At 41.3% G+C, this 27266-nt stretch overlaps 1 protein-coding gene across 2 annotated transcripts in view; it reads right to left on the bottom strand.

Moving 5' to 3' along the window:
- Positions 1–26837, bottom strand: part of LOC142398674 (contactin-associated protein-like 4) — a 113932-nt gene extending 87095 nt beyond the window's left edge. For both annotated transcript variants that reach the window (XM_075482773.1, XM_075482774.1), the window contains exon 1: positions 26535–26837. In XM_075482773.1, coding sequence (XP_075338888.1) covers positions 26535–26619 — 85 coding nt within the window. In that variant the 5' untranslated portion in view covers positions 26620–26837. The remainder of the gene's footprint in view (positions 1–26534) is intronic.
- Positions 26838–27266: the final 429 nt, after the last annotated feature.

Below are 27266 nucleotides of genomic sequence, written 5' to 3'. Positions count from 1 at the left end.
TTCACCTTCATGAGATTCACTTCATGCAGAGATGTGTTGATACGTTCTGCTGTAATAATTCTAGGATGTAAAGTCTACCAAGTTTTATTTTGGACACACATTGTCAACCAAACATTTATGTGGCTTGTCATGTTAACAAAGGGATCTTAAGAGGATAAGATCATTTGTTTAAATGGATTCACATATTCTGATCTAATCTGATGATTTGGGTCATAAACATTCAGAAATAATAGATTCTAAACAGTTTATAAATTCTCAACCACAGCTGTATACTGCACTTTGTATCCAAAGTCACAAAAAAAATTACATTGCTCAAAACACTGTGGTCCAAAGGCTCACGCATGTTTAATTCCACAGTTATCAGAAAACTCCCCTGAAGCTTCTGTTGATCATTTTTATCCCTGCGGGCCGCGCCATGTGAGACACTCTTACCGTGGGTGGTCAGGGAGTTCTCGGTGTGAGAAGCAGGTAAATTGTAATGGTCTGAAGAGGTGAAATGTGAGTGCTGTAATCCCCGAGGAGCTGATGCGTGGTGGGAGCAAAGGCTCGCTGAGGTAACACTCAGAGAGAGGGCGGCGGAGTTAAAAACACCCAGACAGTTTTCCTCGGCGGAGCTTTGGCATTTAAGAGCCGACGTCCCTCACGGTGCGACCAGCGGAACACAAACACAGACAGCTCACAGGAAAATGGAAGTAAGCGTTGAATACCTGCCGGCCTCTGAAGCTAGTGAACCTCAAGACTGACCCTGGCTGTGTTGCATCGAGAGCCTTTCTGAATACTAAGATGCTGCACCCTCCTCAAACACAAGCACGCCTCCTCCGTTGGTGTCAGCCTCAGCGTTACATCAAAGGTAGACTCACAAAATAACATTTTTCCCTCTGACATTTACATCCAAGGCATCTGGCAGTATATGGTTAGAGGGATCTGAGAAATGAAGAACTCATTTTTATGACATTAGACAACCTGTTTAGAATCGCATTCGAGACAACAAAAGCTGTTCTGCTTCAAAACATGATCCCTTCAGAGCAAGTGCAGGAGTCCATTGTGGAAAAGATGAGCCAGGATTCTCCCTCTTTAAATGTAATATAGGAAAAGAAAATACTGTGGTGCAAAATAACACCTTTTAATACATATGGTTGCATTCTTTTTTTACCTGAGGTGTCAATAATAAAAGGAACTGCAGAACTCCACTGACAAAAACAGGACTCCAAAGTGTTGACACATGGGGGATGGGGCAATACTTTTCATCTTCCATCCATTATCTATACCGCTGAATCCGTCGATCGGGTCGCGGGCGGGCTGGAGCCTATCCCAGCAGTCAATGGGTGAGAGGCGGGGTACACCCTGGACAGGCCGCCAGTCCATTGCAGGGCCACATAGAGACATACGAGACAAACAACCATGCACGCTCACACTCACTCCTAAGGACAATTTAGAGATGCCAATCAACCTGACATGCATGATTTTTTGGACAGTGGGAGGAAGCCGGAGTACCCGGAGAGAACCCACGCAAACTCCACACAGAAAGGCCCCAGCTGGGTGTTGAACCTGGAACCTTCTTGCTGTGAGGCGACGGTGCTAACCACCACACCACCGTGCAGCCCCTTACTTTTCATCTTAATAATATATATTCCTTCGAATAAAAGTTTAACGGCTCCTGCAACCGGAGGATGATTTAGGAGAAAAGAGGTCTCTCCTGCAGCCTATTCACCCACCCGCAGTGTCACTTTTATCATTCGGAGTGAATAAACTGTGATTCTGACAGCTGTAAAAAGTCTCAAAAGATTTAAAGAAAAATCTCTGGAGTGTGGAGGCCTTGGCACTGTCAAGCACAATTAATCACCTCTGACATGACAGGCACACTAATACTTGGCACTGAAGAAACAGAGAGGGAGACCACAGCTCACTGTCGTACATTATCTACTTCTTTACTGTTTTTTTTCCAAATGACAAAGTGCCCACAGAGTCCATGACGGAGCGGGAGACCCTGAATACCGATGAGCTCCATCCATCACCCCAGAAAACAGCAGTGAACTGAAGGTCCTGCTCTTCAGAGCTCTAAAAGCCCCACAAACTCGGAGTTCAGCACTTCCCAGTGTAAGACAGTTTGACTTGTTCGGCCATTCAAAGCACGTAGCAGAAAGCAGGATAATGAGGCTCCAGTGGTGGTTGTTTTTGCTCCGGCGCTAACAATCATCCTCAAGCAGAAAGTGTCAAAGTTCATTTTATTAATGCGCACAGCTTCTGCCTACAGTGGGACCCAAAAGAGCTGAGGCTGGGTGAACAGTGTACCTTCAGAATCAAGCCTGCATTAAGCAAGACGACTCAGTGGAGAAACACACACATTTCAGATTTTCAGCTGCTTAACCCTCTTCTTTTGTTTTATTCAGATAAAAATATTCCACAGCAAATATGACCAATACAAATTTACTGTTAGCATAACAGCTTCTACACCCCATCCCTTTTTTAAAAAGCTGCTCCTGAGCCTCTAAGTTATCTTTGGAAGTTAAATACAGCTCAGCAATGTGTGCAGCCTTTTTTTTTTTCAGCAATTAAATCTCCCATATTCAGCCATTAGATGTCCAGATATATCCAAGTTCCAGAACAGCTGCTGTCTAAATTTTCAACTTTCTTGTTCAGTGAAAACAAAACTCATTGATAGTATTGAAGTATAGAGCAACTTCTTCTCTCTGATTTGTACTATAGCTACTGAAACCTCAGTGGTACATTCTCAGCATGGATCAGGAAACTAACCATGTATTCACCTGCATTACCTTTTCACAAAATTAAAATAAACTAACAAAGTTAGATTGAGATAACCTTGCCGGTGATATTTTGAATGTTTATTATGATACAAAGATGGCAAAAGATACAAAAGACAAGAAATGCATTGTGATGTAACAGAAAACCAGCAGATTTCTTCCCTGAGAAATCCCTTCGGTGTTTAATCAATCATCAAAATGATCAACTAATCCATTTTACTGCCTATCATATCAGTGCTAAAAGAAAATGAATATATCTAATATATCATTTTATTCTAAATAACAGATTGTTGAAGCTGTTTTTTTGTGAGTATAGACGCCATGACAGCAGAAACCACACAACACTTTATCCAAGTTTAGATGACTGAGGTTTTAAAAAAGACTGATATCCAGCATTAATGCTTCATTTAAGGAAATGAAAGACAGCCTTTCACTACTGCCAACATTAATAAGCCTTGGAGCTATAACAGCCTCCTTTCCCCCCCCATTCTCTTTACTCACCGTGTTAGAATTATATTCTTGCCTTGATAGAGCAAGCTGATTAAAACTGCTGAATTATTCAACAGTAGTCCATGTCTGCTCTAAAGCTGCCTGTGGCCCGACTTGTTAATTGATTAATTGAAATGCAGAACAGTGTACTGCGCTAACTAATACCCCGAAGGTAAGGACATGGCAGGAGCGCCCCTCTCATGGTTTAATTAGCATAACTCCGACACATAATTAATAGCACAAGATCAGGGAATCTGATCAGACTTCAGACTAGCATATGGCACCCACTGCACTACCTGAAGTTTAACCATACTGAAGCAGACCTCAATCAGCCATTTAAAACAGTCCACTCAGATATAGAGAATACAAACCGACACTTAAGAAATTATCTTTTATATTTTAGGGTAGCGCATTCTCGAGATTAATCACGGCATGCTATTAGCATAGCTTACATGTGCATTACTTAAAAGAAACTGCTTCATTACGTAAGTAATCAGTAGTTGAGAAGGTCAGATAAGGAAACCGGGAGCTTAAACTCTGCTGAGTGAGTTTGAGGCTAAAGGACCTCATGTTGAAATGTGGCGCTGCTTAGAAAACTACCTGAATTGAAATAATAGAATATTCTTTTTGAAATATTTTATTGAGGTTGTTTGCCTTTACTTTTGAAAGCTGAAGTGAAGAGAGGAGAGGAAACTAAGGGGGAGGTTGACTGACATGCAGTAAATTGAGTCACAATCGAACCCAAGACGGGACTCATTCTCCATGGATGGGAAGCTTGTTCTACCGCATGAGCTACAGAAGCAAACTCAAACTTTAAAATCAGTTTAATGCCGTTCATTTTGACTTAATGCGTACCCAAAATATTTATTGGTCTCACGATGTCAGTTGTCCAGTATCTATCAATTAAAAGAATACTGATTCGCTGAAGTTTTAGCCCCATTATATGATAAAAGGAAATTGTGTGGGGAGTCTAAAGCACTATAAAGGATCAAAAGTACTAGTTGCGATGAAGCCAAATTGGATATCCTGGATGTTGAAATATCGCCAACCCCACCTCATTCTGATTTATTCTAACTAATCATTTCTGAAGAGATTCTCTGGCTTAGAAAAAAAAGTAGAGCCACATATTACAGGTAGACTCACTCTCAGGTATTTGTGAAGCCGTCACCAAATGCATCGATCTGTGACCTGGAAAACAACTGTGTTGTTGTTTTGTTTTGTTTTTTTCTGTGTACCACAGATAGGATCGTGAAGCCACCACGAAAGAGGTAAGACTATCGATCAGTTTTGGAAGATGAAAAATCTCTGCGTGACGAGGCTGGAGTTGCAGTTGACTTGTTGAGTTTGAGTCCTGCCTGAAAACACTTCACACAATTCTAAATTCTCCCATGCAAATCCTTTTCGCATTGTTTGGTTAGGTACGAGCAACTGAGCATCACAGTTGAATGTTAAGGTAAAGGCTTCATAAGTGTCACGTTCATGGGGTTTTTCCCATGTTTTTGGTTTTGTGTTTTTATCATGCTTAGTCACGTCTTAGTTTAAATCCATGGCTGTGTTCGAAACCGCATACTACATACTTCCATACTGCATACTCATCGATCAGACAGTATGCAGAGCATTTACCCACAATGCATTTCGCTCCTGTCCGAGCTGAAATCAGCCGGCCTGAAGCTGATTTCGCTTAAGGTCTAAACTCTGTAAACTTTAGCAACATTTGAAACATTTTCAGGTGAGAAAGTAGTCGTTTAGATCCCCAACGTGTTGAAAATCTGACAAAATACCGGCTATTTACAATTTTGTTCCGACGAATTCGGCACTACTAAAGCTAGCCGCAGTGAGCAACGCACTTCCGGTTATTTTCACAAAATAAAATACCCGTTGCCTTTTATCATAGGGAAAGCCATTACGATACAATTGGTGCTTTTGTTTTGAAAACAGGAAGTGAACCTACCCTCGTTGTAGCTAGCTTGAAACTGCCGTTTTGACAGGAAATGACGATCGGCGACGTCACGTTACGTTGCATCTTGGGTAGTTTGAGTATGAGTAGTAACCTCATGATGCATACCCAACATTTCGGCGACTCTAGTATGCATCCGGGAAAAAAGTCAGTATGAGTAGTTGGAGAAGTATGCGGTTTCGAACACAGCCCATGTTTAGTTAAGTTTGCCAATGCTTTTTTTCTCACTTCCCATGCCAGGTCATTAGTTCACTCACTTCACCTGTCCATCGTTCCCCAGCTGCACTCATTTGTCAATCACTCAGTTCACTATTTAGTTTCCATGCTCCCCTTTCATTTTGTGAATGTCATGTCATGCCAAATCTTTGGTTTTTGTCACAGTATATTCATGTTTTATTTGTCCCCACAGTTTAGTTTTGTCATCCGGCCCAGCCGCGCCTTTTATTAACTGTGTGTTTGTGAATAAACCAAGTCTTGCTTTCTACCTCTGGAGTCCGCATCCGTGTCCTGCCAAAACCCAAACTCACAGTTTTTGACTTAAATATGAGGAAAGGTAGTTGAGTACCGCCCCATCTGCAAAAGACACTGACACGGGGCAGGCGTCAAATAAAGCACCAAATGAAATGCATCACTTTGAAAGTCACACTGGACGTCAAAGATACTGTTTGTGTCCATCTGCACAAACACAATGACTTTTGTTCAACTGCCTATTCTGGTTTACCAAGAGACCGAGCTTCTCTAAATGTTACATAATTGTATAATGATATACTTCCAGTCAATCTATTTTCTATTTGGCTAAGAATTAGATGAGATAATTCAATTGTATTTACAATCAGTACTATAAATAAAAGTGTAGCATGAAATCCAGGCGACCAGAGTCTACAGAAACAAAGGTCTATCCCTATAAATCAGCAGCAGCTGAAGCAGTGAGGAGCCGAAGACCACAATAAAATTCAATATTGCTCATTATAGCCAGAGAAAAGATGATTTTACTAAATTTAAGTCACAAATTATCCTATTTTATTTGATTTATTTATCTTATCCCTGTTCACAATCATGTACACAACCATCTATGAGTATATAAGATGACAAAAGGTTAAATGTATCATTGTGTTGCTAAAGGTACAATAAATAATTTCCACTTGAATTTTGTGGCAATGCACCGAAAAAATAAGTTATATGCACCATGTAAACACAATGCAAAAAGTTTGTCTGGAGCCCTGAAATCTACCTTAAAGTGGTTTGAATTTCAGTAATTAACACGTTGTGTGTTATTCAACAGGACAGAGTTTTAGAAGCACTGTTTGGGAATTTTGAACAGAGACAGATTAGCTGTTTCCACTTAGTTTGTACTCCCCAAAGAATCCAACTAATCCAAATGTTAAGGCATGTTGAACACGTCTGCAGAAATCTTGCTATGTAGTTGTCAAAACTGTGATATGTGGCAGGGATGTGCATCTCGAAATGAAAGTATTTGTAGTTCGCAAAGGCCGAGAAACAGTAAAACCTTTTTTAAGCCGCTCTGACCGCAGCCAGTACAGCAACAGCCCATATTCTATTAAGTAAGATGACATCACTTGATAATACTACTCCAGAGATGGAAAGTGCCATAATAGCTTTTCTCTTTGATGTGAAAGGATCTGTCAGCATCACATGGTTCATAAAAACGCAAGAGGGATCCCACACAAACAGCATCCCAATGCACACACCACTCACATTACACTAATCGACTGCTGGCTTTGAAAGCAGAAAATAATCATCCTCCTATCTGAGCGTGTCACACCAAACAGCAGAGTGGGTGGCTGTGTGGGAGACAGAAATGATCAAAACAGCACAAAGGGAACATTTAAAATCTCTTCATCTTCAAACTGCCAGGTCAGACTTGCTTACACTCTGACAGAGTGTTGAAAGAAGCTGCAAGAAAACATGACTTCCAGCAGAGTTCAGCTCAAACACTCCTAAAACCCAAAACACTGGCTGCGGATCGTAACGGCAGAATCATGCAGATTAAGAGGGAAGGCTGCAGGCGGCATCACTCATACTAATGGCTCCGGTGGGAGAGGTGTACAGTAAAATATCTACTAATCTCCCGGCTGCGGTAAAGTAAATGATTTGAATATATTTTCCTCTTAATTGAAAGCATCAACACATTTCCACAGAAAAAAAGTCATTTGTGTCTGTCAGTTAGGCAACATGCACGCAGATATTGGCCTCATCCAGGAGGCTTCCTCAAGTCATCTGAAAGTGAAACTTTAAACTGAAGACTCATAAAATGCAATAAAAAAAAAACTGCTTCAGTGAGGGGAAATGATTATCCTTTTTCAGCAACCTCCACTAATAGGCGTGTTTTAGACAGACAGTAAGATCTGAGAAGAAGTTCAATAAACTGTGGGCAATGATTCTGCTCAAGGTTGGAAAAAAAACCCTGGTGTCTAATCTTTAAGTTCACATAGATGAGGACTCCTCCCTACATTATGTCCATAATGCTTTATTTTCTTATTAAATGCCATCTTGTTTGTTAAGAAGACACTTTTCTGTGGCGCCAGTGCAGTAAGGAAGTTGAAACAAACAACACTCAGTGGGGTTACATGGCACTGAAAGGATCAGATAATTGGCTGAATTACAATAAGACTGAGTTATTAAGTTCATGTAGACACCTTAATTTGACAAGAAATTGGATCGGATCGGATTAAGACCCCGAGATAACTCGGTTGAAAGTCACACTAAACCTGCTTGTAGACGCTGAAGCACGTGGTGAATTAGACTTTGCGTTCTGCGCATGCTCCAGATGTTTTCCCGGGGTCGGGACCCGGAAGTCAAAGGAGACGATATTCCTGTTGTTGTCGCCGTCAGAAAGAAACAAACAACCCGATGGAGAATGCTCCGTTGTGCATCGTGTTTGTGCAACAAGCAGCTCATCACAGACCAAATGTAGAGGGACGTAGCTTCATCCTGCTCTGCGTTCAACATTTTCTCGAATGCCTAAGTTTGTTGTTGTTGGTGGTGAAGAGGTCAACAGGAAGTGGCTCTATTAGCAATAGTAGAAACGGGTACAGCGCCACCTATCATACCGGAGTATGACACGCTTTGAGCCTATGATTCGATTCATTCACCGCCATATATCCAAGGATAATAACCCTTGCTCAACTCATTCTTATTGTAATTTAGCCAATAATCTGATCCTTTCAGTGCCATGTAACCCCACTGAGTGTCTGGCCCATTAGATTTGGCCCTCTACAGGCTACAGATTCGAGGTTACTTATAAGTTCGAAACACAAACTTCTCCAGCATACAATTTCCATCCCTCCAACACTGGACGGAGAAATGATCCACTTAAAGTGGACAGGACATGATCTACCACCAAATGAGCAAATAAACAAGGCCACATACTGCTACTTGACATCACGCCCTCTAATTAACGTACAGGAACACAAAACAAGACACTGTGGTTTAACAAGCTATTTAGAAGCATTTTAGCTACTTTATAGTTACTCTTGGCTTTAACCCCTTCTCAACCTCGTCAAACCACCTGGCATAACAAATCAATAAAGATGGTACCCTCCAGTATCAGTTTGGCTAAACAAAGTGAAAATATATATTTTATCCCAAGCACCATGTTGATGTTGTGATGCAGTGAACCAGACGAGAATCTTTTCTCAAATCGTACCAAAAAGCGAGGTAAAGGGAGGTAAAAAGGTGAGAGAAAGGGAATTGAAGAACAATAGAATGATTTTAATTTTAAAAACTGCCTCAAACCAGGTGTCACGCTTCCAAAGTTTGAGCCTATATCCACCAAAAGACCTGTAATATGGACATTTGTCCAAAAGTTTCCCAATCTGGAACTGCAAATTGTCAGCTGGGTGTGTATCCCTAGCCTGATGTTTTCTGTCAGGCAGCATCCAAGTGACAAGTGTCATGTCTGTGAGTTTTGTCATGTTTTTAGTTCCCCTTTAGTTTTTAGTTTTGTCATGTCTTAGTTTTTTTAAGTTTCAAGTTCAGGTATAGTCTTTAAAGGTGATTGAGCTTTTGCAGTGGTTGCCCCTCAGCTGTGGAATGGGTTACCGCTGCATATCCGTTGGTCAGAAACTGGAAATTTTTAAAATTTCTCTTAAAACCCACCTTTTCTCCCAGGCTTTCGGACCTGGCTGAAACGAATGTTGCCTTTGTGTGTCGACTGTTTTTATCTTTTGCTGAAATTCTTTGTTAAATTTATCTGTTGGATTTTATTGTTTTTTATTTATGTAAAGCACTTTGGTCAGCCCAGGTTGTTATAAGGTGCTCTATACATAAACTTCACCTTGACCTTTAGTTTTTCTGTCATGTCCATGGGGTTTTCCCCATGTTATGAGTTCTTAGTTTTGTGTTTTATCATGTTTTAGTTTATTTCATGCCTTAGTCTTCTTAGTTCAGGTCTTGTATTTAGTTTTTTGCCATTGTTTTCCCCACAGTTTCTGTTTCCCCAGTCCCCATATTCAGGTCTTTAGTTCATTCACTTCACCTGTCGATTTTCTCAGCTGCATCCAGTCATTCATCAGTTCCCACAGTATTTAGTCTCTCTGGTTTCTCACATTCATTGTGAGATCCTTACATCCTTCCCCACAGTCACAGCCAAGATAAGTACTTTTGAGTTGTGCCACGTCATGTTCCTTGTTTTGTTTTGCCTTAGTCATGTTTGGGTTTTTCCACAGTGTAGATCTTGTCTTCCGGCTCAGCCACAAATTATGTTAAGCTTGTTTTTTAAATAAATAATCGAGTCTTGTTTTTGAAAGTCCGCATCCGTGTTCTTCTACGCATCGCACCCACCCCCAGCTGACATTTTCCATGTTCCCCTTAGTTTCTGTTGCCTTGCCATCACCTTCACTCACAACACCTGTGTTTTTCCCCACAGCTGCACTCACTCACCAATCACTCCCTCAGTATTTAGTTCCCAGGTTTCCCATGCATCAGTGCCAGATCCTCACCGTCACAGTCTCTCGTGATAGTCACAGTTGTTCTGGTCAGGGTTGTTCTTTTGTGTTTTTCATAGTTTTTAGTTTTGTATTCCGGCTCAGCCGTGCCTTGTGTTGACTTTTTGGAAATAAACCAAGTTTTTGTTTATTGGAATATCTGCATCCAGATATCTGGAACTATCTAACCATGTATTTGTACATCTAATCGTGTACATTAATCCTAACCAGACACATTTAACTCCTAATCTAATTGTTTGCCAGTGAGAGAGCAGTAGAAATGTCAGGAATCCCGACTGGTAGTGAATATAGAACAGAACAGTGACTGCTAGAAACAGTGTGCAGGCGATGCTTTGTTCTCTCCTCCACAAAGTTTAGCACCTTCTGCTGTCCCTTAAGGTTGTCCTTCTTTGTGTCCAAGTTAACTCAAGCAGGAAGGGAAAAGTAAATGCCATCACTTCGGCTCTGCTTGTGTGTGTGTGTGTGTCTGAATGACTCTTCTCACCCTTTTCTAGACAGCAGCTGCAGTCACAACATCTGCTTAGTTTGACTTTAAAGCCATCTCCCTCAGGAGCAATTAGAGGACGAGTGCTATTAAAAAAAGTTCTCTGCAGAAAATAGTACGTATGTCAATCATCTCCTGCCTCTTAAGCACTTTGCTTTCCTTAACGCTGATACACCAATGCCACCCACGGTAGATTACTTTGACAAACTCGGAAAAGACTTTCTGTCCTTTAAAAAAAGTTGTCACGGGAATTGATGCTGAGCTTCATAAGACAGTTAAATTGGAGATAACTGGAGATGCCACAGACTCCAATTGCACAACTGCTCAGAAATGTCTTGTCAAGGCTTGTTTGACTGACTCAGAAGTCTGATGAAACGGAGGCTTTAGTCGGGTGAATCACAGCCTAAGTGCTTTCCAGCTCCTTCTCAGAGAAATGCAGGTTGTGGTGGTTATGGAGCAGACTGTGGGTGGAATAGCTGCAGATCAGTAATGCACACATTTGTCCTCTGCCTGCCTTAAATTGAATCTTTTCCCACAGCTTGGAGTATTTCATCTTTTTGTTGATGATACACTTCAAATAAATTTAATACAGTTTCTTGTTTTACACACGAGGATGGAATTCATCACACAGCTGTGAAATGACCAACTCGAGGCTTGAAAACCTCCTGCTGCGACACTTTTCTCCCTGAAGATCAACAGAAATATGTAACGGATTGCGTCAGACACCAGAATATTTGCTCATACGTGTATGTTTCGTGATAACTGATCCACAAATCTCTGTCGGAATCACTTTTCATGCTTTTGCAAGAGAAAGATTTGTGGGATCTGGCACATGCTCGTAGGGATTTAGTTACAGCTAATGTGGTTGCCAGTTATGGTGATTTTACTCAAAATGGGCCATATTGCAAAGATTTTTGTGTCTGGTATTATTTCACCACTTAATACAATGAAGAATCGGGGCCCACGTTGAAAAAAAAATAACAGGCAAGATTTCAGCCCTTGAGGGTAGTGGCTTTAAAATGATTACTTCACAGCCAGAAAATAGACTATGATGATCAAATTATGGCAACACAAGTAAGGAAACTTTGGAAATTGTGTTATGTTGCATAGAATAAGAATAACTGCAACCCTGAGATGTGTTGAAAGATGAAACCTTAGTGGTAAAAAGTCGGAAAAGTCCTTTGCACTATGACGGTGCTGTGACGGTTAATCGATTAAGCGGAGAAACGGAAGAAATACATCACCAGAATCATCACTTTCATGGGCAGCCCGTTAAGATTCCTACCAGTGCAATCTTGCAAAAACCTACAACTTGTCGAACTCAAAAGACTGAGAGCTGAACACAAAAACACACACACACACTCGTGGAAATCAGCAGGGAGTGAAATTATAGAGGCAGCTGAGAATGTCACAGCAGGAAACAGCCAGAGGCAAACTGCAAAATTTTCTGAGCAAAACCATCTTCTAATATCTTCTTTTCCATCTTCTTGTTCCTTTCTTATCTTCTATAGAAGCCCCCCCCCCCCCCGTTACCCTATCCCACCCCAGCTTATGTCACAATGACAGTTTCTCAGCTTTCAAATATTTGGCTCCAGCTTTCGGTCCTCACCCTTCTTCTTCCTTACTTTCCTTCTTATTCCTTTCTGCCTTGTCTTAATTCATCTTATGGAGTCCTTTCACCTCAAAGGTATGAGGCAGGGTTTTCAGACAGTAAATGGTGGCACACACACACACACACACATCTGAGTCATTGAGGGATAAAATGGGGAAAATGCCACGGCAGTTGTGAAAAACACAAAAGGAATATTACAGCTACAGACTCCGACCTTTGCAGTTTACCTTTTCGCATCTACATTTTTCTCCCCTCCTCCTCACCCACCTCTTGTGTAGCACTGTCTGGATGTGTTGAAGTTTGGCCTTACCCCTCGATCTTTAATGGTTACCGAGTCAGCTCAGTAGTCCCTTCTAATACAAACCGAATGGCCCCGTTTTTTCTCATCAAGTTGCCGAATATCAGAGCAGCAGGCTGCAGAGCTGCGGTCACGCCGCACTGACCTCATAAAAAATACACAGCAGTGACAGCATTTCGCTGTGACCATCTATTTTTGTAATGGGGGCACATTAGAGCTCCTTACTGTGAGCCATGAAGTTATGTAAATGCACTGATCTTGGCGCATTAAAATAATGCACAGGTTATAAGTAGCATGCTAAGTCGACACCTGTCAGACTTGCAAGGTTAAACTTGTTTTTCCAATGCGGGGGAAGACATATGAAAATGTGACATTAAAATTCCCAAAGCGCTCTGTATCTAAATGACACCACCTGTTCCCGTCTGTGGCCTGATGCACAGCCAGTATTTCATCATTTTAAGTGGACTCAGTGGGCTGTAACAGGGGATTTCCTCCATATTGTGGCTCACTTGGTGTGAAAGTTTAACACTGATGGCCAGAAGGAAGAGAATGTCGAGCTCTTCGTCAGCATCTGGGTTTATTGTTTAGTCTCTTCATGTCCACTTCACCCAAACCAAAACCTTTTCTAAAACAAAACAGATAGTTCAGAAACTAAACAGTGATATTAATTAAACAAAAATAAACAAAAGGGTCTGTTTTAATCCAAGTATACATAATCTTTCCAATTAGGCTGAAGTTAGCTGTCAGTGATGTTCCCTACCATATCAAAGGCAAGAGAGCCAGTGGTAAAAATAAGGCCTCATCTCAACTCTACCACTAAACTGGACCACTCTCCTTGTTCCAGTGTACAAGCACAGGAAGTTTGCTTGTCTCTGCCATGATAGGTGGCGATATGCCCCTCTTCAGCTTGTTAGGTTGGATTTTCTGACATCAGCGAACCTTTGGACCAGTTTGAGTCCAACTGAACACGAAGAAGAATTCCAGCCTCGTGAAATGGATGCGTTAGTTTCCATAAATAAAACTAAACTGTAAAAATGCCCCTCCAAAAATAAGTAAAAACACAACAAATACAAGACGTTTTTGCTTGAAATAAGTAGTAAAATCTGCCAATGGCACTAGTGAAAATCGGCTTGTCAAGATTTCACTTTAGAAGATATTCAAGATGTATTGTCTTCAAACAAGTCCCGATATCTTGCTGAAATGGTACTTGTTAGGCAATTGTGTCTTATATCAAGTGTAATGAGATATTTGACTAGAAATTAGACAAATATACCTGGTAATTTAGATTTTTTTCCAGTGAAACAAAGAAAAACTACAGCTTACTGGATGAAATATGGTTTTGGAGTACATGTTTTGTTGGGAGCAATCATGTTGACCTAATTCACATGACTGGCTAAATAATGTTAAATAATGGCCTCTTCTGTCACTCGGGCCAGCATAACACATTGAAATAAATTACCCAGATAACACACTGGTGGATAATAACCTGTTCATTAACCCATATTCAACGATTTGCCACACGCCTAAAGGTGTTTTTTTTTCCCTCAGCTAGTGTACGATGACAAAATATTTGGCTTGTAGTTTTATTAGCTTGTCATTTAATGCTGTGTACACATTAGCTACCTTTTTTTTTTTCACTCGAATGCCTCATTAACTCGTGATTACCTTGCTGTTGCTTGTCACATCAAGTAATCAGTACTGCATCATTAGGTCATAAATAAGAAGACAGACAAGTCTTAATTGTGAGTGAACATGCTGACCTGAATACATCAGTGAGAATGAATAGGAATTATGTGGTCGTGGATAGTTTAAGCTCTCACATAAGATACTTTGACTTTATTTTTCATCTTAAATGCTCTAACAACGAGCACATTTCTTCTTCAAAATCTTCTGCTTTCAGCAGTTAAAAAAATGGAAAAATGTCTGTTGCACACAAGTGTAAAAAGCTCCCAACTACTCTCTGATAGCTTTCATTCAGCTGTTAGCAAACATGTTGACATCAGATTTCCACTCACACATGAAACCGCTGCAGATAAATTATGGGCGGGAAACTTGTGCAGCTCATTTTCTCCACTGAGATCAGTGTTTTATTATCTGTATACAGGAAGTAACCCCACGTGATTAATGGTTTCATTGTGTTGAGGGACAGCCTCGTTCTAAGGAAGGCCTTGAACAAAAACGCCAGCCCAACAGGTTAAGATATCAAATGAAGGGACGATAGCAGCCTATCGGCTCCTCACGACCTGTTGCTGAGCTCCAGATTTATGACCAGTTGGTTTCTTGTTCGCTGTGTAGCCTTGACTTCATGAGAACCCATTCGTGGCTCTACTTTGCTTCCCCATATTTCCATAAATGATGCCAAAGAAGAAGAAATATGAATAGGATTTGCTCTCAGCTTTCCTCCTCTGGTTTTACTTAGTTTTTTGCCCTTCCATAAATCATAAACACTGGGCTGGTTTGCAGGGAGTTTCACCACACGATAACTCCCAAATGATTTGTATTAAAATGTTTGTTTTTTCACCATAGAGCAAAAACTTCTCCTGGGAGCTGAAATAAGCCGCTGAATTTACACCATCCGCAGAATTTTTTGTGCTCAATTGATTCTGAAAAAGATGTGCCATACTTGAGCTTCAAGATGCATCGAAGAAGCCCCAATAATCCCTCAAAAGGCTCTCAAGGCTAAATCCCACTTTTTTATTTATCTACTATCTATTTATTTATTTTATTTTATTTTTTTTTAAAAAAGGGCCCTCACTGAGTTTGGAATAACATCTCTAAATTTTACTGTTCAGCACAACGTTTGCTCTCTTAGATTTGATACAATTACAACATTTAAACTAGAAAGCTGCAAGCAGCTGTATGCGGGACCGAGATGTGCGCACGTTGGGGCATGCGCTGGACGTCGTAGTCACGCAGCTTTGCTCACATGCACGATACCCTCTGCGTACGTACGAGCACATAATAACCCCAATGCGGAGGGGTTTTTGAAAATTTCTAGGGGGCGCCACTGAGCCATTTTGCTCCGCCCACACACAATACCCTTTACATACGTACGAGGTCGACAGGGTGGACGTGTGTGCCAAGTTTCATGATCTTGCGATGATGATAAGAGCCATTTCAGACCAGGGCGGCAAAGCGTGGCGGAACGGAAGCGATTTTCACCGGCGGAGGTGAAAATACATGGAAACAGATCTGTCCTTGCACACCGACACGGCGGTAGTCGGGCGGTAGCGGCGCGGAGACGCCTCCGTCCCGCGCTGCTTTTGGAAAATAGAACTCGAGCGGAATTTGGACGGCAGCGGCCGGCGGCGGCCGGCGGTGTCCCGTTGAAATGAATGGGGAATGCAGACAGGGCTGGAGCAGAACTACCGCGGCCGCGGACTGTCCGGTGTGAAAAGCCAAGTTGAACACACCGCCTGATAACCGGCGTAAGACTGACGTCGTTACGCTGCCGCCACGCCACGCTCTGGTCTGAAATCGGCCTAAGGCTTTCAAATAACAAACGCCATCGCACGATTTTCACCGCCTGGCCACGCCCACACCGTTCATAGTTTGGAAAAGTTTCTCCATGATTTTTCCCCCCATGTCTTAAGAGTAACCTGGCCAAGTTTGAAGCTTGTAGCATTAAATATGTCGGAGGAGTTCGATCAAATGCGAGGTGTTGTAAAAAAAAAGACCTTTCCAACCACCAGCAGGTGGCGCTATAGGAGGATGTCACTATGATAATATGTGAGCGTTCAGGCTGGGTCCAGCATTCACCGAATGAAGTTTGGGACAGATTGGATAATGTATGTGGGAGTTATAAGCGACTTCATTTTTTGTGGCGAGTGATGGCGAGTCATCGAACTTTGAGGCATCGCCACGGCCACGCCCTTTTGAAAAAGTTTCCCCATGATTTTTTCCCCCCCATGTCTTAAGAATAACCTGGCCAAGTTTGAAGTCTGTAGCATTAAATCTGTAGGACAAGTTCGATCATATGCAAGGCGTGGAATCGGTCAAAAATGGCACGAAAACGCACTTTCCATCCAAAATGGCCGCCTTCCTGTGGACGTGGGACCATGGCGCCAAGAGACTTTTTGTGCGTCTGGGCATGATGAATGAGTGTACCGAATTTTGACTATTTTTAAGCATCGTAGGGGGCGCTACAGAGCCAATGAGCGACTCCCAAAAATATAAAGTTTAGATTTTTTCATGTCGTCAACTGGCAGGTGGTGCTCGCAAAATTTCAAGTGATTTCGAGCACCTTTTGCAAAGAATAAGACGGAAGACGGAATAATAAGAAACCTTACAGATACAATAGGGTCCTTGCAGTCCTTGCAGTTTCACTGCCCGGTCCCTAATAAAGAAATCCTGTTCAGCTGCTCGTTGTTTCTCCTCCACTTTAAAAGTCTGTTTTGACCTGACAAAACCTTTGACTTCAAATAGCACAGGGTAGTTTTCTTTCCCACTGCCGAGAGAAAGGAAACTGATCACTAATGACAGCTTGCCATCATTTAACACCAAGGGAAAATGCAAATCAGAAATCAGGACCCACACACAGAGGTTTAGTGTGCCTGTCATTAGGGTAGGATTAAAGTAATTTCGTGTTCTTAAGATTATCTGTTATTAGGCTACGATTACAGTCACACTCCAGTGGCTCTTAATCAGCTCTGAGGAGACAGAAAAACCTGAGGACTGATGAGACTGACGAGACTGAGAACATACCTGAAGATGACAGCTGAGAAAGTCGGTGCAATTATCAATCAAAATGATTAACAACAACCCAGATGAAAACTAAATCATCCTAAAATCTCCTAAAAATCCTAAAAACTAAATCTAATTCCCACTCAGCAGAGACTGCTTGGTGAGATAGATTTGCATTAATAAGTGATGCTCCATATGTTGACCCCATTTAGCTCTGAATTGTGCCTACAGTAAAAGTAAAATGAAGTCTGAAGATGGAGAACAACTCCCTGCTGTAGCTGTCACTCAGTTTAAGCAGATGAGATTTTACCAAACACAAGGGCCCTGATTCATAAAGAACCCATCCTGACTCCTCAGAAGCCTTTTCACACATGTAAGAGCAGTTCGATATCCCTTTAATGAGTTTCACGCAATGCAAACATTGGCATGTTTTCATGTTTAAATGAAAATTGCATGAAATGTTTTTTGGAGAATTGAAAATTTGGTATTTTAGCATCATTTTATCAAACATGACAAGTTTCACACAAGCAGACTCAGGAATTGTAGTGATTTTACCATTTGTTTCATGCTGTTGACCAAAGTTTTTTTTGCATGTGCTGCAGCTGTTCCAGTTCCAGTAAGATCCATTTGAACCGCGCAGCGTTCCAAGCATGACAATGTCGCTCTTTTGGTTTAGAAATTAAAATTCTTAACAATTAGACAAAATACCATGAAATGCTCAAACAAAACTACTTTAGTTCAAGATAACAAAAGCTGGAAGCAAATATAAAAGTCAATTAACTTTGTTAACAAATAATTACCTTGTGTGTAACGGTAACGCCTGAGGACAAATGCATGAATAAAAATAAGTTTATTTTCTGGGATCACAAGCGTTTTTACGCTGCTTCTAAACGTGCACCAATTAATTTAGCTTTTTCTAATCGATCATTTTCACAATACGAACAGAAAATGAATGAAAAATAAACTCAATTAATCAAATCTCCAACTCAATAAAAACCTCCAGCTGGCTGGTTTGCTGCCATGATCATTTTCAAGGAAACAGTACAAACAAAACATCCCCTCCGGTCGTGTTTCAGCTCTGTTGGTGATAAACAGCTTTAACCAGAGAACTGAAACGGACGGCACGTGGGTTATTAAGAGAATGTTGAACAAAGGTGGGCTCCCTGAGGAATAAATGACTGAAGGGAAACTTAATGGACTGCGCGAGCTGTGGGTTCTTTTCAGAAACCACTTCCTTTAAAGCAGCACTCTTTTGTCTTTGGTTGCACACTGGATTTCCATTAATTCTGTTGTTCTCTTACCAATGCGGTAATTACTTAATGTGTACATCTTTGTTTTATTTATCTTCCATAATCTATCTTTATGGCAGGGGATCCTGGTTTAACAGGCATTCAAAAAAAAAATCTTAATTGATAATATGTTTTCCGAATGAAATATTTTCTTTTCGTTTAGCTACAGCATCGTATTGTGTGGACATATATGCAGTAAAGGCTACATACATACATAATATTTGCATATATCTTCAATGATAAATTGAGTTAAATTTTCTAAATCTAACTGAAGTGTAACAAAATGATCCATTATTTATCGTTGCCTCTAATCTTTCTTCCCTTTGGAAACAGCAAGCTGTATTCTTTTTTTTATTTTATTCACCTCTGTTCTGATTTCATAGATCTACGCTGAGGAGCTTTAATGTGCTTTACGCCCAGTTCTTTGTGAACACTTCTGCACTAACCTGTTCATTTAGACTCGGAGTACTTTACAGCCTGAGCCTGAGGAAGCAGAGGCAGTGAGCGTCTTCTCAGCCACAGATACACATTACTGAGTCAAGCAGGAGGTCAGATGTGTCTCATTTAAATAACTGCATCTGAATATTAATGTGCTTACATAAACTTTGACTTCATGTTTGCCTGAAACACACCACAGGGCCCATTTATTGGATTTAAATCTCTAAAGGGAAGAGAAGGATGCAGGAATTCATCACATGTACTCAAAGCACTCATTTGAAAGCTGTGATGAAGACGTCTGGTATCCAGTGTGAGGTGATAACCGCCTGATATGGTGTTACAAGGGCATCCACTGTCCTTTTTCTATCCTGTACAAGGTCACACAGGGCTGGAGATAGCAAACAGTGGTGTTCACCCTGGACTGGTTGATCACAGGTGGAACACAAAGAAACATGCAGACTCACACTGAAAGTGTATCGGAATCACCAATTAACAGGTATATGTTTCTGATGTGTAAGCCAAAGCCCCTCAACTGCACTAATGCAGGCGGGCAGAGGGAGAAAGTGTATTTCCACAACAACAACAGCAAAAAAAACCTCAGCCAAACCTGAAGCTTCCTGTTGTGAGGCAGCAAAATTAACCAGAGCACCACCACGCCAGAAAAAGAGACAAAAACCACAGTACCGCAGGTTAGATGGGAAACTTCTGTAAAACACAATATTTCACTGAGACAGACATAGTAGGATGAGAAAACTAAAAAAAAAAAAAGGAAAATACACACAGAAAACTGTTAACTTACTAACTTCAATTAGAGATGACTTGTCCCACATGTCCGCAGCCATGGGAAAATCAAGTTCTGCTGATCAATAACAAGAGTTTACCAGAGTTGTGCACATTCCCCCCCACCTGTTCGTCCATCCAAACTGTTATTACACTTTGGATGTGAGAACAACACTGACTCATGTTTGGCTGCATGGTGCAGCTCACGATAACAACAAGTGTCTGTAATAATAAGAGGAAGCCTGATCAGTGTGTCGAAAATACAGCAGCCTATCTGCAAAGAGAGCTATAAAAACAAGATACTGTTCAAACAACCCACAAATCAATGTGGAGATACATTAAAGTCACTACTGTAGCACTCAAATTGTGCTTGAAGACATGGAAAAATACAGCAAACACAACACATCACAAGTGAAGAAAAGCTTCAGAGGGCACACTGAGAGCAGATTACAGATAAAAAGCACAGTTAAGGAAGACATACAACAGTATGTGTGCCCGTCTGTGTGCTCTGTTACATTTTAAACTCTTAGTGATTGACAGAGTTATTCAAGAGCATCCCAACGGGACATCAGGGAGTCCCTGATCACAGTCATTTGCTCAGTTTTTCAACCACTTTGATCCAGATATCTTAAAAGCTATCAGACTAATTGCCGTGGCATTTCAGATAGTCCCGGGACCAGATGCATAAACGATGTGTACACACAAAAACCCAGTGTATGCCTTTCCCTCCACACAAACTGGTAGATAAAAGGGAAGCATGTGCGCACCTTGCACATTCTTCAGACCACGCGTCTACCTCAATGTAACCTTGACATGAGGAGGAAACGCCACATAATTTACCATGAAAGCAAACAGAATTTTACTGAGTTTGCTCAGTATTATGTTGATTCTCTCTAATTTTGTTCGTCATAAGCCCAATTCGCACGGGATAAGTATTACCTATGGATCACTGGTAATTCGCAACTACCCCCGCACCTCTGTAATTTTTTGTGGCGCATTCGGACGGGACAAGCGAAAGTCTGTAATTTACTGAAATCACAGACATCATGAGCGGATATTCCGTAATTGTCGTAACTTCCTGTTTTGCCCCGTTGTACCTGGTTGTACACATAGGTTGAACACACAGGTGTGCGTTCAGACGGGACTTAAATTACCACAGGACGTCTGTGTTTCGCCGAAATACAGTAGGTAATTCGCGGCGGAATTATTACCCCACAAATCATGGACATGGCGCATTCGCACAGGACTAAGAACTCAGACATTCTCCGCAATTATTCCGAATTACGGGGGGGCCCATAGGTAATACTTATCCCGTGCGAATTGGGCTATAGTCAACTCAACTTTTTTTTTTTACCTCTGCAGGTTCTTTCTAACTTAGCAATTCTCATTATTTTTCTTATGATTTCCCAACTGAAACATTACATTACAGTCATTTTGCAGACGGTTTTATCCAAAGCAACTTACAAGGTAGGCAACATGGGGTTCAGTGTCTTGCCCAAGGACACTTCGACATGTAGCCCGGGGAAGCCGAGGGTCGAACCACCGACCTTCCGATTGGAAACCATAGAATAAAGCAGATTTTCTTTTTCTCTGCTTCACTGATGAATTTCTCTGTAAAACTGTGCTTCTTCTTCACTGTTAATTTAATAATCATGACGATCAAATTACGGCGCAAGCTTGTCTTCGTACGGAAATGAGAAATCAAGGGAATGCCGGCATCCACTCATGGTTAAAAATCAAGTTTGTGCAAGTGCGGATAGTTTCTAGATGACAAATTTAAAAAATGAGAACGATGCACGCACACAGCTTTATTAATCCGGTGAAAATATCTCTGCCTTTGTGCGGTCACACAGCTTTAGTCATGAATAAACACGCTGGTTTATTTGACCCCTGGTCTCTGAAGGATTCCGACTCTATCAAAACTTTAAGACTTTGTTTTGTTCATCTTGCACCAGCATGAGGTGGACATTTGTTCTTAAGAGTGAGATATTGCCATTAAATTAATATTTTCCTTAGGATACAAATATCTAGGTTCTTAAAGAACGTGATGAATATACTTCTAAATGGTATAAAGTTGTCAAAGTGGAGTTAGTTATAGCAGAAGGAGTACAGCCAACACATTCTCCTACAAGATTATCTCAGCAACTGGAATAAAAGCTCTCTCTCCAACACGTTGGTCTAAACTTCTTCAAATACAAGAAAAAATTATTTAATAGTTCTATCAAATTGTACATTTATGTGGAGTGAGTCCATCTGTAAGTCGGACACTATAAATTTTACATGATATACGGGATTACAAATTTATTGGTTTTCTTCTAAGTGTTTTTCTGTTGTCCTTCAGAGTTTACAGTCAAAATATCTTGAGCTTTTCCTCCTCTGCTGCTGCATCTCTCAGCAAACCAGAGTAAAGAACACAGACTTTACACGTATTCACAGCCAACCAGGTATATTTGGCAAACCCATTCGTAGATTTAATTATTCATTTTAAGGTTTCAGTTATTATTTCGCACCATGGTTTGGTTTTAGATAAGTAGCCTTCTGCTGAGCTAAATGTACGGACTCGGTGTACCTATTACAGAGGCCGTGTCATGGTGCACACAGCAACAGAGCCATGCAGGAACTCACACTCCTGATAAAACACCCAGTGCATTTTAAAAAGCAAGATGTAAAAGTAAAAGTAAAAGGTGAAATACCTTACAACTGGATGTCTTTACAATGCATCATGTTTGCCCATCTTATTGTGACTCGTACAGTTAGAAAAACACAATGCTTTGCCTCTGAGATGCTCTGAGTCTGACTCGCTGTGGAGGATCAAACCAAACTCTGTCACCGATGTGACGTCTGAGTCCCACATTATATGGGATCCGGACATAACATAAAGGCAAAGACATTCACATCTATGTCATATTTTGGCCCATCCATTCTTTGGATCGACACATGTTCATATGCAGGAGAAAAGACTGTTCTCAGCTTTCCAAGTACACACATAGTCACAATTCCGGTGACTTTTTTTGGACAAAAATACTTATCTTAGCAAGATTAGCTTTGCCAGTTTGGCCAGTAACCTGCTGCACTGATGCGTTTCCCATAAATTCAGACAACTGGTGCACAAACATAAGCTGTTTTCACACATGACAGTCTCAGGTGAACGTGCGGACAATCTGGTCTTGTTTATCGCAGGCATTGACATGCAGTTTGCAGGGAGAATTTCTGCTGGAAATGTGCTCTCACAGCAAAACCCAGTCAGAGTGCCCTGAGGCAAGGCATGATGCAAAATGTACAGCGTGGAAATAGATGTATCCTTTTTACACCAAGTTGGGAATAATTGCGAGGCTCCTTGATGACTGTTTTGTGTTGATCTAAATGCCAAATTTATGTGAATGCATCCACATTGTAAAAAATTGAAGGGAAAGCAACATACGGACTAATCAAAGGGAGAATGAGGCGGCACAAATAAGCAATCATGGGGACAAAATGCAGTTACATTCGCACATTATCTCATTCGCTAATCTCCCAGATGTTTAAGAGGAGATTAGGTAAAAACTCTTCACAAGAAGTCCAGCATAAATGCTGCGTGCATCTAAATTCTCACATGAAACGCCTCTGGAGGAAACATCTCTGAACTGCGACTCGGTGAAAATGTTAGTATCCGGGTTACTGTTCATGAACATTAACAAACTTCTCTGCATTGATGCTTATATCTTCTTCCATTTCGGCAGCTACACAGAAAGATTCAGATTATTTGAGTTTCTCTTGATACTCAGCTTGAAGAAAAATAAATAAAACCACAAAGAATCTGAGATTGAATTGTAACATACTTTTTAATTGATTTATTTTTTTGTATAAAATGTTGTGTTAAATCCTTTGTTAGTTCGACCCACTTTCCACTTTTACTTCTGCAAAGTTTAGCGGTTTGCATAAAAGTTTTGCTTTTGAATAAAATAGTGTGTGGCCACACAAACAGGCTAAGTCTGGCTTTGAGAAAGCAGCCACATTCTTCTCTCAGAGGGCTACAATACCTGAGCCATCACTGAATTCTGGGAAAAAAATTGGTCTCTCTTGGTCTGTAAGATTGATGTTGTTGCAAAACTGCTGCCAACTCCACAAGTCTTTACATTTTTATGCTGAAACAAATGTGATTTTATTGCTGCTTTTTTCTGCAGACAGTGGAGTAAAAACAGAAATGCATTTCCAAGTTCCCTTTGACACTGTAATAACTGTATCTATGTCATTTATGGCGTGCTGACGCTCCCTGTTCTTGCTCATTCTTCACTTGTACTCTGGATGTCCTCCTCTGTTCCCACCGGTTGGTTCTGTCATGTGCCGTTGTGTTTCAGCCATATCGACCTTTTACCTCCCGAGTTTGTTTGTTATGTTACACTGTCAATTTTGTACCTGTTTAAAAGTAAGCTGCTGACACTTCTTGTATTTCCAAAAAAAGGTTCATATCTACTTTCACCTGCCCAGATATTAATAATGGCTCAAATAACTATTGGATCTAATCTGAAAGTGGAGGTTTCTAATTCTGATCTTTCGGCATCTTTGAGGTCACTAGGAACTCCACTGATAAACTCGGTGATCACTCCCTTAATTAAAAAAGTTAGAGTGGAGCATCTAAACACCAAAAAAGCAATTTCTTTGCATTAAAAAGGAACAGATAATAGAAATTCTATTAATCGGGATTAGGCTTCAAATGAGCACTGATGTGATGAGAATGCTACACACCTTTTACGTTGCTGTACTTTCCTTTTATCTGCACACTAAATAGATCCGACCTCCTTACTCTGCATTCGAGAAAGAAACCGTCTGAGAGGACACGATTCTGGCTGTTAATATCAGAGATGATTAAACACACAGTGACTTCGCAGCTCTCCAGGCAGCTCTGTCTCACATTAACTGTCCTGAAACTCATCGCATAAGCAGTCCTCCAGCTAACAAGTCATCATCGCACCATCGGAGACTGTTAAGATGTGTATTTCTGCTTTGTTATTCAGTAATACCGCCTTGGTGAACTGTAAAATGTCTTCAGGAGGGATGGAGAGGTAAAAGCAAGTCAGAAACCTGCAGCTGGACTCTTTTGTCTTCTGCCGTCTCATCATGATGCTGCTCTGATTTATAGTCTGTGCATGATGAGTGTTCAGTTTTGTCAGACAATGCGACATGAACACGGAGAGTATGGCACTACATCAGTTTCAAACTGGACCAACAGACGGCTAATACACCAGCATCTGTTGAAGGGCTTACACAGCCCGAATGAACGGGAGAAGCAAAGTGCAGTGTGAGCGTAGATTTCAGTCCTATAAACAATTGTTTGAGAGACGACGGTTGAAAAATTACCGGCACAACCTCAGAGAATGAAAAGAGCAGCAGGAGAGACAGGAGAAAGAGGAATGAGGCGTTGTGGTGGTGAAACATTGAGAAAACATGCAGGGAAGGGAAGATAAAGAGTGGTGAAGAAAAGGGGGGAAGCGAAACAGCAGAGGCTCTTTGATACAGATGCAGCAGGGGAGCAGAGATCCAGGGGGATGTGAAGCACAAAGAGATGGCTAACGTGGAGAGGGAAGTAGAAAGAGAAGATGAGAAAAAGGAAATCCATTGACGAGCGAAAGGGAGCTGACAGCAGGACCAGCAGGACGGAGAGAAAAGAGAAGCGTGCAGAGAGTTAGAGGCTGATCTCAGTGCGAAACAGCAGGAAAAGCTGAAAGAGAAGCACAGCAGACGGACAAGAGAGCGGCGGGGAGGAGAAAAAACTCTGTTTCCATAAACCTTTCTTTGAGGAGAAATCTTCATCCGACCACCTGTGGAAAGAGAATGACTCCTCCTCATTTTATGCTTTACAGCAGACTTTCTTTACATCAAAGGGATCATTCACAGTTACAGATGCTGCATTTTTATCAAGATGTGGGACTGTCTCAGAGAAGAGTGCGACGGTGCAAGGAGTAGAGACGTAAAGATAGTAACGATAAGGAACAAATGAGGAGTAAAGTGGCATATTAGCGAGTTGTGGAAGAGAAGGATCAAACATCAGAGAGACCAAGAAGTTTCACAGCTATCTGCCTCAAACAATTCACCACATCTCCATCCTTGTTGATTTTCTATAATCACACGATCCCTGCCACTTTAACCCAGAACATCTGAATAGTGACTAACAGTTGGGCATACGTTGATTTCTAAAACTGCATAAAGGGTTAACACCTCTCCAACCTGCATTAAAAACGGGTCCCGACTGCTCAAAGGAGATCAGTCCGAGGATGCCCGTCACGCTCCGCTGAGCAACAAACTAAGCAGAAACCCCAGAAATAAAACTGCTTCATGCATACAGATGAGCTGGAATATGCCCAGTTCAGGTGACAGTAACATGATAATTATGTTCGACAGCATCATGCGCTAAGAAGCAGCATCCCGCTAAGACCTTTAGGTGGAAATATTTAGTTTTTTCCTTGAAAGTAGCTAAAAAATACATTAATACATTAATACATTAATCTAATATCTACTCTATTAATGTCGACAAAGCTGCAGTAAATAAGTCAAACACCCTCTTCACAGCAAAGACTTTCGCATCCGAGACGCGCAAAATCCTGCAGCCCAACCGTCTTTCAAATTAACACAAGAAGTTAAGAAATAAAACAACTCAATCTGGTTGCATGCAGCACATAAATAACTTAGATTTCCCAGATGTTACGACAGATAGAGTTAAAGCTTTATCTGCTGCTCTGCGCTGCTCGGACTCGGTTTGCCTCCTCCGGGAAAAGTAAAAAGCGCACAGCCGTCTCACCTTCTCCGGTTGTCCCGTGTAAGCAGAGGAGAAGCAGGGCCAACCGAGGGATAATTCCGGCGCCTATTTTAGTCCCCAAATCCATGCTGAACCAGAGGGAGGCTGCAGAGAAAACCGACTGCTGCTGGAGGAGAGAGACGGACGACCTCTCCTCTCCAGCTCCAAGAGAGATCTCCTCAAACTCGGCTGAAGGTGGAGTGACGGAGGGAGGGAGAGGATGAGGGGATTGTGCTGTCTGTGTGCAGATTTGTTGGACACTCAGCTGCTCTGTGTTGGAGTGAAAATGGGCATGTGCCTGCACTGAAGCCGTGGTCCTGAGAAGAGCATCATCTCTTTGGGAACGCAGGCTAATTGATCATAGCTGCGGTGACTTTAAAGTAAAACTGAGGAGGACTCTCATGGAAAAGAAAGCTGTAACTACCCAAAAGCTCCAGAGAGAATGGTGGAAGCCATTTTATTAAAATGATTACCCAACATGTTGTCTGTTCCCGCCACCCACCCAACACTGAGGCTTCCACACACTTCCCAATTCCAAAAAAGTTGGGACTTTATGTAGAATGATTTTTTTTTTAGAAATGCAGTGGTTAAATCCGATCAACCATTTTTATTCACATCAGAACTTCGAAAATATATCAGTGTTGAAAATGAAAAATATTTGCTTAAATTCATCTTGCATTGATGGCAGCAACACGTCTTGGGAGAAGAAAAGTTGAGACAGGGTCATGTTTACCA

The sequence above is a fragment of the Odontesthes bonariensis genome, chromosome 14, assembly GCF_027942865.1.
Source record: "Odontesthes bonariensis isolate fOdoBon6 chromosome 14, fOdoBon6.hap1, whole genome shotgun sequence".
Taxonomy (NCBI): Eukaryota; Metazoa; Chordata; class Actinopteri; order Atheriniformes; family Atherinopsidae; genus Odontesthes; species Odontesthes bonariensis.
Note: the sequence above shows the minus strand (reverse complement) of the source record. Positions and strands in the feature narration are given on the sequence as shown.